The sequence below is a fragment of the Nelumbo nucifera genome, chromosome 5 (assembly GCF_055504915.1).
Source record: "Nelumbo nucifera cultivar China Antique chromosome 5, China Antique-T2T, whole genome shotgun sequence".
In the NCBI taxonomy this organism is placed as follows: Eukaryota; Viridiplantae; Streptophyta; class Magnoliopsida; order Proteales; family Nelumbonaceae; genus Nelumbo; species Nelumbo nucifera.
The window spans coordinates 66,808,352-66,830,857 of record NC_142653.1 but is presented as its reverse complement, the minus strand read 5'-3'; the positions used below and the strand labels follow the sequence as shown (position 1 = coordinate 66,830,857).

At 39.4% G+C, this 22,506-nt stretch overlaps 1 protein-coding gene across 2 annotated transcripts in view; it reads right to left on the bottom strand.

Moving 5' to 3' along the window:
- Positions 1-19,780, bottom strand: part of LOC104586482 (large ribosomal subunit protein mL102 (rPPR5)-like) — a 68,405-nt gene extending 48,625 nt beyond the window's left edge. The window contains exons 1-3 of one of the 2 annotated variants that reach the window (XR_016076590.1): positions 17,275-19,780; positions 13,695-13,800; positions 13,012-13,201 (exon numbers count right to left, since the gene is read on the bottom strand). Coding sequence is in view for 1 of the 2 variants with exons in the window: in XM_010243732.2 (XP_010242034.1) it covers positions 17,282-19,609 (2,328 nt within the window). In the remaining variant the exon portion in view is untranslated. Of the gene's footprint in view, positions 1-13,011; positions 13,202-13,694; positions 13,801-17,274 lie in introns of those variants that run through there. The other variant, XM_010243732.2, reaches the window with a different exon arrangement.
- Between the last annotated feature and the right edge of the window lie 2,726 nt (positions 19,781-22,506).

Below are 22,506 nucleotides of genomic sequence, written 5' to 3'. Positions count from 1 at the left end.
ATTACGAGGTCGGGCCAAATCTTCCTTCATCAATAATAGAAGGGGACTCCAAGGTGGTAGTGGGATGGCTACAAAACCCAGACTCTATAGTGTGGTGTTTTAGGAATGAAATTAAAAAATTCAACTGCCTAACAAGGAGCTTGACAGTGAAAATACAATGGGTGGGGAGATCAGCAAACTCTAAGCAAGGGGTAATAGGGAAAGCTTGTATTGGGCTCAATTGTAAACTGTATCTGTTTTCTATCTTTTGCCTTTCTTCCTACTGTTAGGAGAGGATGCAGCTCGTGCCTCTCCATGGGAAGCTTGTAACTACATTAGTTTTCTATTAATGAAATTTATCCTTCTTATTTATAAAAAAAAAGGATACATGTTTTTACTTAAAAAAAAAATCCATTGCCTAGGCGACACCTAGGCACCACCGCCTGTTGCCTAGCCTCGCCTTGGCGCCTTGAAAACTATTTCTGCCCACTTTTATGTGGTGAATGCCCATCCCAATCTCACCATTCAAAATATCCCATTGATAAAAGAGAGGAGGGAAAGTGGAGGTTTTGAGGTTGATCCCCAAGTCCTACCCACTTCTGCATTTTGCAAAAAATATACATTTTTAAACATTTAGGAAGTTGTTTTCCATGTTTTTCTTAACTCCAAGGAAAATGCTTTCCAAGAATTCTAAGTTAAAAACCTGGAATGTTTTCTTTTCCAACACTTTTCTTGTGAAGCAAACAAAGCTTTTTATGGTTCAACAATGACTAAACCCCAAATCATAGAAAATCATGCATCACCAATGTTGCATGGACTCTCCCAAGTGGATGAAGTGTCTATGTTAGACACGTATCAGATTCCAACACTATATGGATTTTTTATCAGCACTTCAACATAACATTTTCTTTTATCTATTGCTTATTTAACATAAATGAAATAGCCAATATGCTTCAGTAACAATGATAAAGTTCAAGACCTTTTATTATCGGTATATAATATTAGAATTTGAACAAATATGGACTATTTTAATAGTTTATATTTTTCTATACACATGACTGCGAATCCTTGTTTTTTCTTCTTGCTGAGTCAGACTCCAGGAGATGCATCAGATTCTGATTCCCATGTTAGAGACCACAGAACACTGTTCACCCACTCCTGTGGAAAAATAACCACCTTTATCTTAATCAATAACCTAATCACCTATTAGAAGTTCAGAACAACTCTGGGATTCATATACCTTCATTTATGCTTCTAACCTTGCCACTCATTCACCTCAACAAAGTTCGTCCTATGGAAAATTTTCTTGATTTCCAACCACTTAGCTACATAGAAGATATATCTCGTATCATCAAATTTAGCTTGAATCTGAAAGTCAGACACAGAACATCTAAAGGATAGCGGTACGCATGTAAAAGTTTTCCCATTCAATTCAATTAGCAGGGAATTATCTAGGTGCCAGTGAGGGTGGAGTGCATTTGCTTTTTTACATGGGTAATTATGATAGCCTATATTTCTGCTGATTTTTCCTAGCAATACTTTTGTTTCTCATTCAGCAGGTTCATTGGTACCCAATTATGTTACCTACATTTTCATTCCTGACAGTGACTGACCTTGTTATTCTGCCAAATCAAGGAAGAAGGATATTCATGAAAATCAATCGTCAAAGTTTACTCCATACTGTAAGACAGTGTAATTCCATGTTTCATATTGGAAGGAAGAACAGTAAACTAGTCTGGTAGACTTGTGACAAGAATACCAACATTGACTTCCAAGAAAGTGTGACCACAAAGTAAGACGCATTACCTGCAAAACAATGACAATTTTTTTGCAAAACCTCAAGATCAGTAGAGTGAAGAAGGAACCTTCATATTCACTCTATAAATGAAACATTCTTGGAAAATGGTAAGGTGATCTAGTCATAAATAGAAACATGGAACATGATCTGATTGTGCTATTGTGGCGATTGAAGAATTGAGAAAAGATTTTCTAGGAGGTGGCCAAAGAAACTTGACAAATAAATAAAGGTAGGCGCATGGTTGCAAACTCCTTTGGAAGAGGATAAAGAGTACCTTTCCCAAAGATGCTTCACCTGTGTTCAGAAAACAATAGCCTAGGTGGGAGTTTTGAGAGGCTGCTAGATTCAGAGTGAAGGCAGACATCCTATCCTAAGGTATTTGCAGACAACAAAGATATAACCATCTAGAAGGGCAAAATCCTGACAGCAAGACCCTTTTTTTGTTGAATCAATTCTGTTTGCAATCAAAACCTTGTTATTGGCCTCTAGTCCAACATGCTCAGAGAAGGTTACCCATACAAAGATCATCACAATCATCATCTAAGCCTTATCCCAACCATATGATGACGGCTACATGAATCCTTTGCCATGTCATATCCATACAAAGATGTGGCTCACTAATTCATATATCAGGGGTGTTAGAGTTAGCTGAATAAGGGTAGAGTAGTCATTTCATTCATTTTAAGTTATGTGCTTATGTGGCAGTTCTAATATCACTCTTATAGACATCCTGTCACATACTTAAGTGGGGGCAGTTTAGTCACTGTACAATATTTAGAACCCCTAATCCATATTATGGTCGACTGGTAGGGTTTAAGCTACCATGTTCGAACTGCTGAAGCTACTAAAGAAAACATGGTATCAGAGCGCTAAAAGAAAGGGAAGAAGGTTGTGGCACCAAGGTTCATATTCTGCAATTTCTTCTTCTTCTGGGTTCTTCTCTGGGCAGCAAACTCTAAGGTACTCAGCTTAGTTACAACAGCAAGTTTTATTTTTTTTTAGGACTGCCGCAGTCTCTATTTCAAGTGTTAGGAAGGTGTGGCAGTCCTAGGCTATCAGTTCCATATTGCTGTCACCATATGTGACAGCTTTGATTGTGTAGTGGTGTTCACCCTCTATTGAGCAATTCAAGAGGGTTTGTGTGTAGTTAGTTGAGTTGCTGAGTTATTGTTATTGAGCTTTATGTTTCTGAGTCATCAGTAGTGGTGTGAACAAGAACAAAGTCTGTGTTTTTCTTTTTTTGTGCTGGAAGGAGTGGTCGAATAGTCTATGTTGAGTGGTCCAGATTGTTTTTATTTAGTTAGGAAGTTGTTGGGCCTTAGGCCCATTAGTTTATGTTTTTTAAGTTGTGACTGTTCAGCTTTTAGTAGCCGCCCTACTAAGGGCATTCTTGTAATATCTCATCTTTAAGTTAAATATAAATATAATGAGAGGTAGGCAGCTAGGGTTAAGTTTCACAATCCTGGTTGACCTCCTACTCTTTTTTTCTTCTCCTTCCTTCTCTACTGCTGAAATCTTCATCTTCCCCCTCTTTCCTTTCACAAGAAACTTGACTGAATCAGCAAATAGTGATTTCTACTTGGTATCAGAGCAGGCCGAAGGTTCTTGAAGTTGTTCTCTCATGCAGCCCAAGATCAGCCGATTGCATGGTGATTTAAGAGGCTGATCGAAGCTCTCAAGTAAGCTCAGTTTTTGGATTTTTTTTATGGATCTGTGTGCCCTGTAGCTGGTCTAGGGTTTCTCATCAAAATCAGGAAAAACTAGAGAAAGGGGAAGAGTCTTGTTTTTGTTGGACTCTTCATTTTTGACCTAGGAAGTGGTGCCCTATTTTTTTAGGGTTCCTTGGAGTTTTTTGTAAGGGGCGATTCAAGTCCTGTTTGGTTTGGAGGCTTCTAGAGAGGGTGGCTGCCTCTTCTCTCTCTTCTCCCATCCCACATAAAAGGAATCTTTTGTGGGAAGAAAGTCCAGGACACCAGGAAGGTGTTGTTGGTTCCAAGAGGTGTTTTGTTTCATCTTGCTACAAATTTTAGTTATTTCCTTTTTTGAGAAGCATGGAGGGCCACGGAGTTGAAAATAAGCTCGGGAGTGAAATGGGACCCGTGGGAGGAGGTGCTGGAGACCTTTTCGGGGCTGGGACCATTACTACAGTTAGGTTGGATGGTGCAAATTACTTGGAATGGTCACAATCTGCAAAGATGGTCATTGGTGCTCATGGGAAATTAGGGTATATCACTGGTGAAGAGGTAAAACCCAAAACTAGCAAGGTACAGGTGGCACTGGTGGAGTCCACTCTACCTTCTTTGCTCACACAGGTAGTTCACACGTCACTGCAAATTATGTTTCCACTTCAGGTAAGGAGGGACCTCCTTGGATTATAGATTCTGGAGCCTCAGAGCACATGACCCATAGCTCCACTATTTTTTCTTCTTACCAGCTCTGTTCTGGCAAAGATAGGGTCTCCACAGCTGATGGATCCCATGTTCCTATTGCTGGAAAGGGATCTGTCAAGATTAGTGATTCTATTTGTCTACCCTCTTTCCTTCATGTTCCCAGATTGAGCACTAATTTGTTATCTGTTAGTAGTTTGACTAAGAACCTGAACTGCTTAGTAATTTTTTCTCCTGGTCGTTGTATTTTGTAGGATCTGGATTCAAAGATGACGATTGAGAGTGGTCGTGAAGTGAATGGAATCTACCTCCTGGATGTACTTCCTCCTCATCAGAGGTATCATGTCAGCAGGGATAGTGATTCAGGATCTGTGAGTCAAATTATGCTTTGGCATAATCGTTTGGGTCATTTACCTTTTTCTTCTTTGAGTTTTTGTTTCCAAAACTTTTTGAGTCTGTTAGTCTGTCAAGTCTGGAATGTAAAGGTTGTTAACTTGGAAAGCATTGTAGACATTCATTTAAACCTAGTAATAAAAGATGTTCTTCTTCTTTTGATGTTATTCATTCGGATGTGTGAGGCCCTTACCATGTTCCTTCTATGGGAGGCTATCGCTATTTTCTCTTATTTGTGGATGATTTATCACGATACTCTTGGATTTACCTGATGAAATCCCACGATGAGGTACCATCCTTGGTGAGGCAATTTCATCAGATGGTACTAACACAGTTTGGAACAAGAATAAAGGTGTTCAGATCTGACAATGGAAGGGAATATTTTGAAAGACACCTTGCCTCATATCTGTTAGAATATGGTGTTGTCCATCAGAGCAGTTGCCCCTACAATCCACAGCAGAATGGTGTTGCAGAAAGGAAGAATAGACACATTGTTGAGACTGCAAGAAGCATGATGATCACATCTACAGTCCGGTTCGGTTTTGGGGTGATGCAGTTCTCACAACAGTATATTTGAATAACAGGGTGTCTTCTCGTATACTTGGATTTAGCACCCCATTCAGTCTCTTTTTTCCTGAGGGTGAGATGTTTCATATTCCTCTTAGGGTGTTTGGGTGTGTTTGCTTTGCACATATCCTTGGTCCTCACTGCTCGAAGCTTGATCCCAAGGCAAAGAAGTGTGTCTTCCTTGGATATGTAGAGAATTAAAAAGGGTACTACTGCTATGATCCAGTCTCTAGGAGCCGATATGTTACCATGGATGTCACCTTTTTTGAATCCACGTATTTCTTCTCAAAGAATCCTTCTCAGGGGGAGTGTTTTGGGGAAGTGAGTCAGCAATCTATTCCTCTCCCAGTTCTAGTCCCTGTGTCTACTCCTGTGCTTGACCACCACCTTGTGGCACCTACCTTGCCACCTCCTTTGCGTTATGTTTCTCAGCATTACTCACGACAAAGACTTCACAAGGCAGTTGATTCCACTACAACAGAACTCACACCACTTCATGTCGATTCCTTGGAGACTCCAGATTCGACTGACATGGATTCAGGTATTCCTCTTGGTCCCACTACTGTTTCAGTTCCCATTGATCCTACTAGCTCTGTTACAGATAACCTTGATCTCCCTATTGCTCTCAGAAAATGGAAGAGAAAGTGTACTGCTCATTGTATTTCACAATACTTATCTTACAGTGGACTTTCTCCTTCCTACCGTGCTTTTCTCTCCTCTCTTGATTCAGTGTCTATACCCAAGGGTGTTAGTGAGACTCTCTCCAAACCTGAGTGGAAGACAGATATGCAGGAAGAGATGGAAGCTTTGATTAAGAATCAGACATGGGACATCGTGGACCTACCAAAAGGCAAGGAGACAGTTGAATTCAGATGGGTTTATATAGTAAAATATAAGGCAGATGGAAGTATAGAAAGGTAGAAGGCAAGACTTGTTGCAAAAGGGTACACACAGACCTATGGCATTGATTACTTAGAGACCTTTGCGTCAGTTGCAAAGATGACCTCCATTCGGATACTTTTTTCTCTTGCTGCCTCGTACTCTTGGCCCTTGTTTCAACTTGATGTGAAGAATGCTTTCCTAAATGGGGATCTGCAAAAAAAGTGTATATGGATCTTCCTATTGGTTTTTACAATGATACTGAAAAGGGAAATGTATGCAGACTTAAGAAGTCACTCTATGGCTTGAAACAATCTCCCAGAGCATGGTTTGACAGATTCAGAAAGACCTTGATTGCTTTTGGCTACACTTAGACTCAATCCGATCACACTTTGTTTGTGAAGCGCAGGGGATCTTTGGTATCAGTCCTAATTGTTTATGTGGATGATATTGTTGTCACCGGGAATGATTTGAGTGAGATTGATAGTTTGAAAAGGAACCTACATAAAGAATTTGAAATTAAGGATCTTGGAGAACTGAGATACTTCTTAGGCATTGAAGTTGCAAGATCGAAACATGGAATTTTTATCTCTCAGAGGAAGTATGTCTTAGACCTTCTTCAAGAGACAGGGAAGCTTAGAACAAAGGCAGTCAGCACCCTATCGATCAGAACCATAAAATCAATGCATCAGAAGGTGAACCAGTAAAGGACATTGGGAGATATCAGAGACTTGTGGGTCGGCTGCTATACTTGTGTATGACAAGACCAGACATCTCCTATGCAGTGAGTGTAGTAAGTTAATACATGCATGCTCCACGAGTCCAGCATTGAGAGGCAGTTGACAAGATTCTTGCTTATTTGAAGGGACACCCAAGCAGAGGCATATTGTTTACTGATCATGGACAGTTGAAACTAGAGGTTTATATAGATGCAGATTGGGCAAGATGCCTTGATGACAGGAGATCAACTTCAAGAGTGTACACCCTAGTTGGGGGTAACCTAGTCTCATGGAAGAGTAAGAAACAAATAGTGGTGGCAAGATCAAGTGCTGAAGTCGAATACAGGTCATGGCACATGGAGTTTCTAAACTTCTCTGGATCCATTCTCTGTTAGAAGAAATTGGTGTACAAGCAGAAGAACTAATGATGCTATACTGTGATAACCAGGCAGCAATTAACATTGCCCATAACCCAATCCAGCATGACCGAACTAAGCACATTGAAGTGGACAGACATTTTATTAGAGAAAGGGTAACTTCTGGAGAAGTTTGTCTTCCATACATTGCTTCTGATCTGCAGCTCGCTGATGTTCTCACAAAAGGTGTTGCAAAGAACAAGCTGGAGCATGATCTACGCAAGTTGGGAATGTATGACATTTACTCCCAACTTGAGGGGGAGTGTTGAGTGGTCCGATTTGTTTTTATTTAGTTAGGAAGTTGTTGGGCCTTAGGCCCATTAGTTTATGTTTTTTAAGTTGACTGTTCAGCTTTTAGTAGCCGCCCTACTAAGGGCATTCTTGTAATATCTCATCTTTAAGTTAAATATAAATATAATGAGAGGTAGGCGGCTAGGGTTAAGTTTCACAGTCCTGGTTGACCTCTTACTCTTTTCTTCTTCTCCTTCCTTCTCTACTGCTGAAATCTTCATCTTCCCCCTCTTTCCTTTCACAAGAAACTTGACTGAATCAACAAATAGTGATTTCTACCGTCTACATCAATGTTCTGACTTGACATTGTTGTCTACATGCTAGTTTACATCTTTTTTTTTTAATCTGAAATGGTAGACGAACCTGTCTAAAACATCAAGCTCGTAATCTAAATGGTAGTTTACATAATGGTGGTTGATTGTGACTGGTTTTGAACCTATTCTTTGTGTTTGGAGACTGTTGTAGTGTCTGAAACATCAAACTCTTGACAACAGTACTCGGTTGGTGACTGGGGTTTCAGCATTAGAAGGAGCATTGGGAGGACATAATGGCAGCAATTGGAGAAGGTTGTAGTGATCAGAAACCGAGTGTGGTGATTCCCTCCGACTATCTGGGTGTGCAAATGGCTTCAATTAAACTTAATGGTGAGAATTATGTGCCATGGGCCAAGTCAGTGGAAGTTTTTCTCAAGGCAAAGAGGAAAGTGAAACACGTTAGGGAAGATAAACCATTAACTGACTCTCCAGGGTTTGATGACTGGGAACAGGAAGATGCCCAAATCATGATGTGGTTATGGAACAGTATGGAACCCAAAATAAGTGCCAACTTTATGTTCTTAAATATAGCTAAGGACATATGGGAACATGCCAAGAAGATTTATTCTGGGCAGGATAATACTATGAGGGTATATCAGCTCTATCAGGAGTATTTCGGTCTACAGCAAGGGAATAAAACCCTAGAAGAGTACTATGCCAATATGAAAAACCTCAGAAATGAACTCAATGTTTATCATCCCCTCACTCCAAATATTAAGGTTCAACAACAACAAAGGAAACAACTAGATGTCACTAGGTTCTTAGTGGGGCTGAAATCAGAGTACGAACCAGTTAGAGCCCAAATATTGGGAGACTCTACTCTTCCTACACTTGAGGAAGTATTTGCACAGCTTCACAGGATTTCCTTGGGATCTATAGAGAATCTCACACTGTCTGATAGATCAGTATTTGTAGTAGCCAGAGGAGGTGGACGTGGTACTAGAGGGGGAGGACATGCATCCCGAGGGGGTCCTGATGGTTCCATATTTGGCCGTGGTGGTGGTTGTGACTCAAGGGGAGGCCATGGTAAAGGAAAAAGTAACTCTACTAGGAAGTGTACCCACTATGGCAAGGATGGACATTCAGTGAATTTCTGTTATAATTTCCATGGTCCACCTTCTACATGGGCGGCTAATCATGCAGTAGTTGGTGGGGTTGATGTCAATGATAACCAACAGACAGATCTAATGCCTTCCACATCTACATCTGTTTTCGGGAAAGAGATGATGAGTGTACCTCGCGATGAGTATGAGAGGTTCCTCCAGGCTACTTCACAACATACTACAGCCACCCTTGCACACTCATGTATAGCTTGTCTGGCATCCAAACCCTCTCCCTGGATTATTGACTTTGGAGCCTCTAATCACATGACCGGGACTCCAGGTGTGTTCTCTTCCCTCTCTGAAACTTCCACATCTCAAACTGTTACCCTTGCCAACAGTTTCTCTTCTCCCATCTGTGGTGTTGGTAATGTTGATATGACTTCTCTTTCTTTATCATCTGTACCTAAATTTCCATTCAATCTTATGTCACTCAGTAAATTAACTAAGACCCTTAATTGCTCTATTACATTTTTCCTTTCCTTTTGTGTTTTTTAGGATCATAAGACGGGGAAGAAGATTGGTGGAGGGCATGAAGCCAGTGGATTGTATTATCTTGACGGTGGTGGATCGTTAGTTGCACTTCAGACTTCACTCACTCCTCTACAATGGCATTATCGGCTGGGTCATCCATCCCTCAAGGATCTTAAGATACTGGTTCTATCTTTGAGTCGTTTATTGTCTTTACAATGTGAGTCATGTCAGTATGGGAAACACAATCGGGTTTCCTTCAGTCCTAGAGTTGATAATCGTATGTTGAGTCATTTTACTTTAATTCATTCAAATGTTTGGGGTCCAATTAAAATAGTCTTATAATGGTTACAAGTATTTTGTCACTTTTATTGATGATTGTTCAAGGATGAGATGGATTTATTTAATGAAAGAAATGAGTGGATTATTTTCCATTTTTCAAAAATTTCATGTTGAAATACGTACGCAATTTGGTGTTCCAATCAAACTTCTTCGTTCAGATAATGGTCATGAATACTTTCTTACTTCCTTTCAACAATATTTAGAACATGGCATCATTCATCAAACTCCATGTGCATCCACCCGTCAACAAAATGGGGTGGTTGAATGAAAGAACAGCCATCTCCTTGAAATTGCTCGGTTCATTCTTCATCATATGAGTGTTCCTAAACGATTTTGGAGTGATGTTGTGCTTATTGCTTGTTTCCTTATTAATCGGATGCCCTCCTTCGTCCTTCATGGTCAGTCTCCCTTTTCTATCCTATTCCCTACCTTGTCTCCCTTTCCATCAACACCCCAGGTCTTTGGCTGTGTATGCTTTGTTCACAATTTGAGTCATGGGTTAGACAAGCTGGATGCACACTCTATTAAGTGTATCTTTCTTGGCTACTCTCAAACCGAGAAAGTGTATCCTGTTGTTGCTCCTGTCCCAGAACCTTCAAAGCTTGATCTTCCCATTGCTTTACAAAAAGGTAAACGTAGTTGTACCCTCCATCCCATTTCTATATTTGTTTCAGTCCCTCACCTTTCCGCTTCACATTGCCAGTTTATTTCACTATTGTCATATATCTCTATAAAGAGGCCCTTACTTCACCCGAGTGGTGTCAAGCAATATATGAGGAACTCTCTACTCTTCAGCATACTCAAATGTAGGAGTTCAATACTCTTCCTCCCGATAAGCATGTTGTGGATTGTAAATGGGTTTATACTGTTAAATACTTGCTGGATGGTAGTGTGGAGCGTTTGAAGGCCCGACTTGTTGGTAAAGGTTATTCGCAGTTGTATGGGGTGGACTATATGGAGACCTTCTCTCTAGTGGCAAAGATTGGCTCCGCCCGTGTCTTAATTTCCCTAGCAGTTATGTATGATTGGCCCTTGTTTCAACTTGACATTAAAAATGTCTTCCTTCATGGTGGCCTTATGGAGGAGGTATATATGGAGCAATCACCTGGGTTTGTTGCTCAAATGGAGGATGGTAAAGTGTGTAGACTGAAAAAGACAATTTATGGATTGAAACAATCTCCCCGTGCTTGTTTTGGGAATTTTAGTGTAGTGAAGAATTTTGGAATGAAACAATGTCAGGTTGACCACTCAGTGTTCAACTATGATTTAGAAACCGGAAAGATTTTATTAGTAGTCTATGTGGATGATATTGTCATAACTGGCAATGACAAATTGGGGATTTGATAAACTAAAGGTCTTTCTACAAGACCATTTTCAAACAAAAGACCTTGGAAAGTTGAAGTATTTCTTGGGTATAGAAGTTGCCAGATCAAAACAAGGTGTAAACCTATGCCAAAGAAAATGTCATTGATCTACTGGATGAAACAGAGCTACTAGGTGCAAAACCAGCTAAAACTCCCAAGAAACCAAATGCTAAGTTGAGTAGTGATATAGGTGAAATATTTGATGATCCAGGAAGATATAGATGGTTAGTGGGGAAGCTGAACTATCTGACTATCACAAGACCGGACATCTCCTTTGCAATCAGTGTGGTGAACTAGTTTATGTAAAATCCTCGAATACCTCACTGGAATGCAGTTCTTAGAATTGTAAGGTACCTGAAGGGAGTTCTAGGCCGTGGGTTATTGTACAAACCAGGAGGAAGACTTGAAGTAGTTGGGTATACAGATGCAGATTGGGCAGGCTCAGTGTCAAATAGAAGTACTACAGGTTACTACACATTCATTGGAGGAAATCTTGTGACATGGAAGAGTAAAAAGCAGACAGTTGTGGCAAGGAGTAGTGCTGAAGACGAATATAAAGCCATGTCACACACTACATGTGAATTACTATGGTTGAGGAATCTCCTACAAGAAATCGGTCGGATTCTCAATGGACAGACCTATGAGATTGTACTGTGACAATCAAGCTACAATTCACGTCTCATCTAATCATGTTTTTCATGAGAGAACAAAGCACATAGAGATTGATTGCCACTTTGTGAGGGAGAAAGTCCTTACTGGAGAGATAAGCACACAACATGTGGCCTCGGGTGATCAGTGGGCAGATTTGTTTACAAAAGGTTTAAGCTCAGGGAGAGTAAACTATATATATAATAAGTTGGGGTTATATGACATATATTCTCTAGCTTGAGGGGGAGTGTTAGAGTTAGCCGAATAAGGGTAGAGTAGTCATTTCATTCAGTTTAAGTTATGTGCTTATGTGGTAGTTCTAATATCACTCTTGTAGACATCCTGTCCCATACTTAAGTGGGGCCAGTTTAGTCACTGTACAATATTTAGAACCCCTAATCCATATTACGGTCAACTGGTAGAGTTTAAGCTACCAAGTTCTTCTTCTTCTTCTCTCTACTGGTTCAAACTGCTGAAGCTACTGAAAAAAAAAAGGGGTAACCATCTATCAAGTGTGGCATAGCCCAAAATGATCAATTGACCACTTTACTTCCTTGATCCATACTGAGTTATTGATCTAATTATTACCTATTAGGAAACATCTGGCTTTTTGACAATACCTCTTTTTTTTCGTTATACCACATCCATTTCCAGGTAAAAGGGGATGAAAGATTTTACCATAAAAGAGACGAAAATAATTGAAACATTAAATATTGAGAAAATTTCTACCCCTTTATATATATATATAACTCAGCCTTAATCATAACTATTTTGGGGTTACCTACAGGAATGCAGTCCTGACAAATGGAACCTATAGAACAACGGGATATAAAGTCTCCCATCACTACTATATCCATTAAAAAAGAACAGAAACTTATCTTTCAATTAGCATACTGGGAAAGTGTAGAAGATCTGGATCCCCTATCAAGAAATCAAATTGGTCTCTTATCAGTAAACCATCATTGTTGTCATCCTCCAGCATTATAAATTCAGAGGCATGAATAAATGGAGGATCCTTTATAGGTTCCACAGAAACTACAACCTGGGCATCATTTGCTCCATTTTTGTTCATGCTGGAGACATGGATAACATCTTTTCTCCAAAGAAGTTCTCATTTCTGCTACAAAGAAATCAAAAGGATAAATAAAAATAGGAGCATAGTCATTGCAAACATGATTTGTGAAAGATAGATCTAAAGAGGCTTAATAGGACAAGTCAACTGTCCAAGACAAGAATAACAAAAACCCCATAAAACTAAGATTAGTGTTCAATTTAGACAAAGACAATGTAGCGCACTGCATAATACCCAAGATATTGGATTGACTAAGGGCATGATTAATTACTTCAACAAGACCTACTAATGTCAAACCCTTCCCTTCTTTTCCACCTTTGTTAACAGAAAGTCCACTCCATGCTAAATCCTGAAACTGCATTAGCATAGGAGAAAGAAAGATGGTGCCAGATTGTGAACTGAGAGTGACAGAAATATTCTCCATCAGATCTGAATACGCTATCTCAAATCCAGGGAATCCTCTGAAAAAGGTCAGGATATGTTTCAATACCAAAATGAGTATTTAAATAACTAATAAAAAATCTTACCACATTACATGACACATACTTTTATTTTTGTTGCATTTGATTAGGAACCAAAAAATGATTATTGAGTTAAGATGTAATATTAAACAGTCTCCCACACATACAATATAGCAGGGGAGAGAGAGAGAGAGAGAGGGAGAGGGGGGAGAGAGAGAGAGAGAGGGGAGGGTGGGAGGGAGAGGGATGATATAATTGTAAAATACAGGTTTATGTTGAATTCATGATCCTAATAACGGATCCACATCATAGAGAAAGACCTGCACCAGTGCACCCATGCCTTGCTTCGTAAATTTAAATTGATTTTAGAATGGGTAGAACCTTACCCAAATCTGGGACTTATCATGTTTTCAGTTGCTTTCAATTGAATAGGTAATGAAACAAACTGGGATGCCGAGGACAGAAATAATTGCCATGGCAGAAACAATGTTACCATTTATATCAGATACTGTGTAGGTAAAGGAGTCATTCCCAAAATAATCTTTATGAGGAGTGTATCTAAATAGCCGTCCATACTTTAAAAGTGACCCATGGCGTGGCTGCCAAGATAAAATAACAAAACATTATGATCTTTGAAGAAACCTTATAATACAGGCAATGCATTGCATCTGAAAATTGACCAAAAATAGTGAGGAAATGTAACATAATGATTTTATATCTTTAGTCTAGAAATTTTCTTCTGGAAAATGGGTATCCATCATTTTTTTTTGATAAATGATTGATAATTTATTCATAATAATCAGAATGAAATTACAATACAGCCTGCCCAAAGGAGAGGCATGAGCTGATACCTCTCCTCAACAGCAACAAAGTACTACATCAGACTAGGAGATGAAAGTTTACAGAGATGCCCAGAATAAGTGTTCCCTTGATACCCCTTGCTTAGCTAACCCATCCGCTATGGTATTAGGCTTATTAGCTATTCTACCCACCCACTGATAATTAACAGTCATGTTCCTTGAAAACCAATTAGCTTTCCTCATAATATCCCTGTAGCATCAAATAATTGAAGCTGGATTTTTTAACCAACCCACAATGACTTCGGAGTCTCCTTCAATAAGCAAATTCTGAACTCCTAACTGGTCTGCAATCTGAATACCTTGTACTGCCGCTAGAAGCTCTTCTCTAATAGAGTCTCCTATACCCACGGAGCCTGAGAATAAAGCTAATATATTACTATCTTTATCTCTCAGCACCCCACCTATCCCTGATGGACCTAGATTTCCTTGGCTGCTACCATCAAAATTCAGCTTTGTCCAGCCTTCTGAAGGAGGCACCCACACAGTTGGTACCCTATTCTTCCTGTTACTGCTACTAGCCACAGCTATCCAGTTCCTCCAAATGTCATCAAAGGAATATATTTTAAAGGAATCCAATGATCTCAGCCAATGGATTGCCCTGGTCAAAATGCAATCCTTTACGTTCTGAATATTTCTCTCCTCTTGGAAAATCCTCGCATTTCTTTCTTCCCAAATTGTCCACAAAGCAACAGCTCTAATGCACCTCCGCATTGTTTTACCAATTTTTGTGAGCCACACAAAGAAGGAAGGGTCAAAGAGCTGATCTACGTCTGTGGTCAAATTCCATCTGCAACCAAACAAAGCAAAGATCCAACCCCAAATAGCATCAGAAAAAGAACATGTTAAAAGTGAGAGCAATCCTCACCATTAGCCCTGCAAAGTACATACCAATTAGGAGACAAACTCATAAAACACCTTCTCTTCTGCAATAAGTCTGAAGTGTTGATTTTCCTATAGAACACCTCCCAGCAGAAAATAGTAATTTTAGGAGGTACAGGTTTAGACCAAATCTCCTTCGCTGGGAGACCCACTTGTCCCGAGGGAGAGCAAAGGGACTTAAAGAAGGCGGCACACGTGAAGCAACCTTTTGGATTAGGGGACCTAAGTCTCACATCAGATCTTAAAGGGTCCAGAAAAACACTTTCAAGTAGTGACAAAATGTCTGAAACACAAGAGAGTTCATAATCCCACAAGCCTCTACGAAACCCAAAGTCCCAATTCAGAGAGGATGGAGAAACAGATGTTGGAAGAAAGTGAGAGATTGCTTTACCCTTGTAGTAAGAAAGGGAAACTGTCCTTAAGGGCAGAATTGCCCACCCAGATTTCTTCCCAAAACAAAACAAAAGTACCAGAATTGACATCATACTTGATACAGTTGAGGAAAAAAGGGAGAATACTCTGAATTGCTTTCCAAGGAGTTGCCAACGTGGCTCGATGTGATACACAACCAGCATCCCATGACCCATCCATTTCCCGAACTGCCATGTGTACTATCTATCACCTCATGCCATAGCCTCTCCTGTTCTAAGGGCCATCTCCACAACCATTTTCCTAGGAGTGTTTTATTCTTCAAAACTAAGTTTCCCAGTCCCAACCCACCCTCCTCTTTCCTCCTATACACTATTCCCCAATTTATTAAGTGATCCTTTTTTCCCTCCCCTGGCTCCCAAAGAAAATTTCTCATTAATTTCTCCAACTTCTTGGCCTCCCTAACAGGAATCCTAAACATAAAGAAGTAATAAATCAGCAAATTTGCTAAGGAAGCTTTCAATAATGTTACTCTACCCCCTAAAGAAATATAGTTCCTTTTCCACGAGGCTAACCTTTTCTCAAACTTTTCCAGAACCGGGGCCCAAAAGGTGCTCTCCTTAGGGTTGGCTCCTAGAGGTAGATCTAAATACTATATGGGCCAAGAGGAAATGGGACAACCTAGACACTCAACCACAGACTCAATAGTCCTCTCAACCAGATTCACACCCACCACATAGCTCTTTTCCATGTTTATTTTAAGATTTGATACTCTCTCAAAGCGCTTTATCAAAGATTTGAGGTTACTTACTGTTCATAGCTCTTTTCCATGTTTATTTTAAGATTTGATACTCTCTCAAAGCGCTTTATCAAAGATTTGAGGTTACTTACTGTTCTCCTATCACCCTCTTCACAAAAGATTATTAAGTCATCAGCAAACTGTAAGTGGGTTACCCTAATCCCATTCCTTCCTATCCTCCAACCTCTCACTACTCCTTCCATGTCTGCCTTAGAGATCAAACTACTGAAAACATCTATAACTAGGGTAAAGAGGAAAGGGGAAAGGGGGTCACCTTGCCTTAACCCTCTAAAAGCTAGGAAGAAATCCTTGACTACCTCATTAACCAAGACCAATTGATTTAAGAAAATAATCGTAATTTTCCAGATGGCTCCACTAAGCCCAGAAACATGGTCAGATCACTTGATTTATGTTTTAGCAATAGTCTTCTAAAACTTTGAATCCTACCATTGATGATTCAACAATACTCGCATTGTCACCAGCAAAATAATCATTCACCAGCACATCAAAAGCAATTGACTCATCCTCCCAAACAAATAGGGTATCATTGTAAGCTCTTGGAAAATATTCACCTTCACAACATTTAAAAAAAAAAAAAAAACAATCAATTTTCAGGTAGAATAGTGACAGACCTTGTGATAGAACACATTCAATAGCACAAAAAAAAAAACAAAAACCCAGTTTATATGCAATTTCTGTGTATAATGAAACCCATTCTTAACAGTGAGACTGCACAGACAATTCTTTTCCTTTATCAGTAACAAGGCACAGATTATCTGAACACCATACAAGAAACAAAATCTAAAAGTTGTCATAGTTTAATCAAAACCCTGTTGATGGTAAAAAATCTTGTGTACAAGAAGCATACCAGGACTTTCTGGATAATGCTTGGCTATTACTGAAAATGAAAAAAAAAAAAAAAAAACAGGATAATAAAGCTCCAATTGATATTTGGCTAATAATTTAAACTCAAAGATCCAAATATCCCCCACAATCAAAAAACAGAAAAAAAAAAGACAATAACCCTAAAAACTAGAAAAAGAAAACCCAGAATTGAAAAAAAAAAAAAAAAGAAGTTGCCATGACTTATTTAGCCCATAATAATTCTTAAAGCAGAACCCAACCATCCAACTTGCTCTCAGTTTTCTCAAGGTTAGGAAAAGTACATGGAACTCAATGTGCATTTGCAGCAAGTTTCTTCCCCTTCTTGCCCTTCTGGATGCTTCTCTCTCCCATGATCATCCTTGAGAGAACATCTGCCTGCTTTGTATTTCCCTCTGCATTTAGGCTCCTGATCAAATCCTCACAACTACTTTTATCAGTGATCCCACCTTTCTGCATAATCTTACACATTATTGCATATGCATTGAGGCTCTTTCCTGCTGCTAAAAGTGCATCCAATGCCTTATCACAGGTTGAAAAGCTAATGTTACAATCTCTATCCAAACCAAAATCTAACAATTTGAAAGCAGCAATTGTCTTTCCTTTTTCACAGAGAACTGACAGAAGACTATCAAAATCAGGAATGCAGTCATTATTCATCAATAGTTCAATTCGACCCAGGGCTTCCTCAACATGACCCCTCATGAGAAGGGCCTCCAAAATTTTAGGAACCAAGTCAATATTCTCCTTCACCCCTTTCTCTATCATGCTTTTCATCACCCGACTAGCAGTTTGAACCCTTCCATCATCAAATAGACTCTCCATAACTGACCTAAACAGTGGTGGGTCTGGAAGATGCCCACTTTCAATCATACCATCCAAAGCAGTCTTAGCATCAGCTGGCTCACCTTTCCTCAAGAAACTCTCAACAAGTAATCTGTAGGCATCAGCAACTGATGGTACTGCACGTCTGTTCATGATTTTAAGGATCTCAAGAGCAGATTCTGGATTCCCCTCCTTTGAATGACCACAAATCAAGTTATTGAATGAAACTGGATCCTGAACACCCCTTTTCATCAGGTCTCGGAAAAAAGCTTCTGCCTTCCCTGTCTGTCCATTATTGCATAGATACTCAATAATTGGATTGTAAGCACTTGGCTCCATCTCTGATGAACTAGATGGGTTCAATAGGATCTCCTTCTCAATCACCTTATCCAATAACTTAACAGCCCTGTCAAACGCCCCCGCCTTGCAAAAGTTTTCAATCAAAACACCATAATGTGCTGCTTCTGTTGGAATATGCAATCGAATCATCGCTTTAAGCACATCAGCACCCCACTCCAAATTACCTGATTTGCACTGGGAAGATATCAACCTTAGGAAAATTGAATTGTCCTTTGGGGCAAGGTGTCTTTCCATCATCTCCTTCACAAGGTTTTGGGCTTCAGCCATTTTCTCTGCATCACAGAGTCCCGGCAACAGTGTTGAGTAAGTATTACTATTTGGCTTAATTGCGAAGGAACCCATCTCATCAAACAATCTCAAAGCATCATCAACGCGGCCCATAGAGACATAACCTTTGATCATAGTCGTATAACTAATCACATTTGGAATTAAATTCCTAGCCTTCATTTCCATGAAGAGCTTCTCAGCCTCTTCCAACATCTTAACCCGGAAATACCCATTAATCATAGTGTTGTATGTGATCACATCAGGATCAATCCCCCGGTTTTTCATGTCATCGAAGAACCTATTTGCAGTTTCCACCCTCAACGACAGGAAGAAACCCCACAACATAATATTGTATGTATGGCGGGTAGGCGTCACCCCTTCTCTGAGCATTGCATTGAAAACCCGTTTTGCCATCATATATCGTCCCCGGCGCATGATCACCTTGAACAAGGCATCATAAGATTTGATCGTCCGTTCAACACCCAGTTCGTTCATCTTCTGAAAAATCTTTACCGACTCCTGGACAATTCCAGCTTGCCCGTAACTATTGATAAGAACAACAAACAAGTCTTCATCCCATTCGATGCCCTTCTTAGGCATGTCGAATAGGATGCACCGGGCATGATTGAGCTTCGAATGTCGGCCCAGGATTTCCATCATCTTCAAGGTGGTCGAACGGTCATGGCGGTAGCCAGTCTTTACAACCCACCTGAAGAATTGCAGAGCGTGCTCCCAGTTCCGGGCGCCATGCAAAACATTCCAAACAAGCGAGTGATCGAATTGAGGGACCAAATTTCTGATCGAATTCTGTAGTCTGGTCGTCCACTCTCGATTCGCCATCATTCGGCAGATTATATCTTCTAACTTTTCTGGGTTTCGAAGCTTACCTCTTGGGGTTCTTTGAGGGATCGTTCCTTCTCCGGTCGCCGCCGTATCTAGTTCAGCCCCCACCGCCGGCGGCTCTGAAACTGCATTTGCTTCATTCAAACTTGAGCTTCCTTCGCTGGCAGAGATGGGTTCGCTTGAAGGAGGCTCCGTGGAGGAAATTGTACAAAACCCATGAAGGAAGTTGAATGATGATAAACTGAGAACTTTACAGGCCCTAGACGAAATGGAAGAACTCCATGGAGATATCATGGTAGCAGATGAGGAGGATCTGTAAGCCATTATCTTCGGGTCCTTGCAGGATCTACAAAGTGATTTCTTAGAGATGGAAACTGAAACAGTTTTGCATCATTTGATATTTGCTGGGAGGCTACCTCTTCAGTTCTCCCAGTGTTCTAGCCTACTAGGGTTTAAGCTGATTCAGGGGAGGGGAGAACCGGAGAGGGTTGACAATTTGCCGGGCTGGGCTCGTCATAATTGTAACGTGTATTGGGCTGGACCAGAATGAACTACGATGACCTGGTTCCAAGTCCAAGATGAGCCTAGATATGTTCAGTGGGCCTCCAACAGCCAAAGTTTTTCCCTCAAAGACTGCTTCTTGGGCCATAAACAATTATTTATTAAACTAATGGAATATTTCTATACGCATTAATTTGTATTTTAAGGTGATTTTGTTAACATGCATTCATTTTTTTTTAATTAATGATCTGAATCAAGTTATGAGTCTTCATTTTTCTCTTGGGATTTAAACTCTTGTTTTATAAAAATAATAATAATAATAATTCTTTATTTCTCTCTCTAGCCTTTGCTCTCTAAATGTTTAAAAGAATCCTAATTTTACATGACAAAATAATTTGTGGAAGTGTTTTAAATAACCCGTGGATGGCCTTAGGGAAAATGAGTTCAAACCATCTCATTGTTATTATGAAATAGAAAGAGAGAGAGAGAGTATAACCAAATTAAGGGTATGTTTGAAAAATAAGTAGTTGGTTGAATAAGTTCTTATTTTTAAGTATGTATTCAAATAAGTGATCATTAGTTTTTGGGAGGTTTATTCTCAATATATATATTCAAACAAGTGATTATTTTTAGTACTTATTCATTTTATGATGTTTGGTGAGCTACTTATAACAAAGTTCTTCTACTTGGGGAATAACAATTATACCCCTAATTTAATATAGGCATATATTTCATATGTATGTATTATATTGACACACTTTGAATAAAAAAACAAAGCAAAATAGTACACGGTACCAGCTAGGGGTCGATTGGGCAAGATCTGAAAAAAAACTAATGAAAAGGGAAAATTCATAATTAGTACCTTGCACTTTGGGCCTAGTGTTACTTTGTTCCTTAATTTTAAAATGCGACAAATCCGTACTTGAAATTTCAAAACGTGTTAGTTAACCAGCCATTAAGTAGCATTTGAAAAGATATAAAATGACCTTCGAGTGTCATCTAATTCTCTTTATCAACTATCCAAACATTGACAAAAATGAACAGTCTCAAATCCTTACCTTTTCTATTCAATATAGTTTTCCAAGCACTAGAATTAAATAATGGGGTTTCACGAACCTAATGTAGAGATTCCACAATAGTCTATATGAAGTAGGTCATTTAGAATTCTGTTTTTATTCCTTCTTTGTTCTCATCTTGAATCTATGTCTTCTATAGTCTATATTACTTTGTATTTTAGGGTCTGTTTGGTTCGTAGGAATAGAGGTTCGGAATTGGAATCGGAATGGTCCATTTCGATTCCAGCCGTTTGGTTGGGTGGAATAGGAATCCAATTCCCATTCCAAGCGGAATGGCAATCCCCCATTTGAGGGAATGGCCATTCCCGACCCCTCCCTAGGGAATGTGATTCCCATTCCGGACTTTGAATGTCTTTTTTATTTTTTGGACAAGATTGCCCTCCTCATTTTCAATCCAGTCGAAGAGATTGGGAGAGCTGAACAGAGAGCCGAACAGATTGGGAGAACTCCATCGCCGAATAAAGAGCCAAACCAACCTCCGGCGAGGTAAGACCACTATTGAACCATTATCCTCCTCCTCCTCCTCCTCCTTCTTCTTCGAAATCAACCGCCCACTGATTGAATCTTCTTCTTCCTCTCCTCCTCTTCCTCATTCTTCCTTCTTCTTTTTCATTAACCGACTAGTTTTATCTTTTGCAGATCTGCTCCTACTCTATTTGGGATCAATCTACTTTTCACTGCTACCATTAACGTTTTTTCACACCAGATCCAGACAATCAGTGAGTATAGTTCATGTCAGCAAAATATTCATACATTGAAGATTCACACCAGATCCAGGCAATCGTTGGAATGGCAGAAATAATCAAAAGTCAAAATAGGTAGTTTTTTCTTTGTTGACAGGTAGTTGATATGGTTATTACTGAAGACTCATCCCTGTTTCTGATCGAATCCTCCAACATCCCCAACTGTGAGTTTGTTTTACAGGTGTGTAGTTGCTATAGGAGCCAATAAAGGGATTGGACTTTGAATTAATTGGGTTGTCGTGTTCTGCCTATTGTGTAATTTATGCACAGTTAATTTAGGCAAGTGTACCTTAGTCAAATATGCGCATAATGATGAGATGAGTGCCGATCCCAAAGAGACTAGATCACAGTACCAGATTAATTTTAAACTAACCTAAGTTGAACTCATGAATCAATTAAGTGAATAAAAATTAAGAAGAGTTTATGCAAATCTAAAACTCAATAAAACTAAATCAATGAATCAATGCAGCTAGGGTTTAGATTTCATTAAATCAAGGTTATATAATTACCTATTCAATCCAACTCAAGACCAAAATTACCCTAAAGTATATTAAAGTTATTTGCATGTGATGGTGGATTTCCCTAAATTAATTAACAAGCTTTCTCAAGTCATGTTAATCCTTTATTAATCCAATTCTACCATCGAATTTCTAAGTGGTTGTCAAAAGGAAAAATAAGCATTAAGTTCTTTGGAAACCTCTAATCGTAGAAGGAGATTTGACTCACTAAGCTTCCTTGATTCCCACACATAAGCTAATCATCTTTCGATATCATAGTCTAGCATGTGATTTTTATTGCTTAAGGATCTAATTCATAACAATCCTTTAGTCAGTCATGCATAAATCATCGAATCATTAAAAGATTGGCCAATTATTTTAAAGCACTAAGCACAACAATAAAA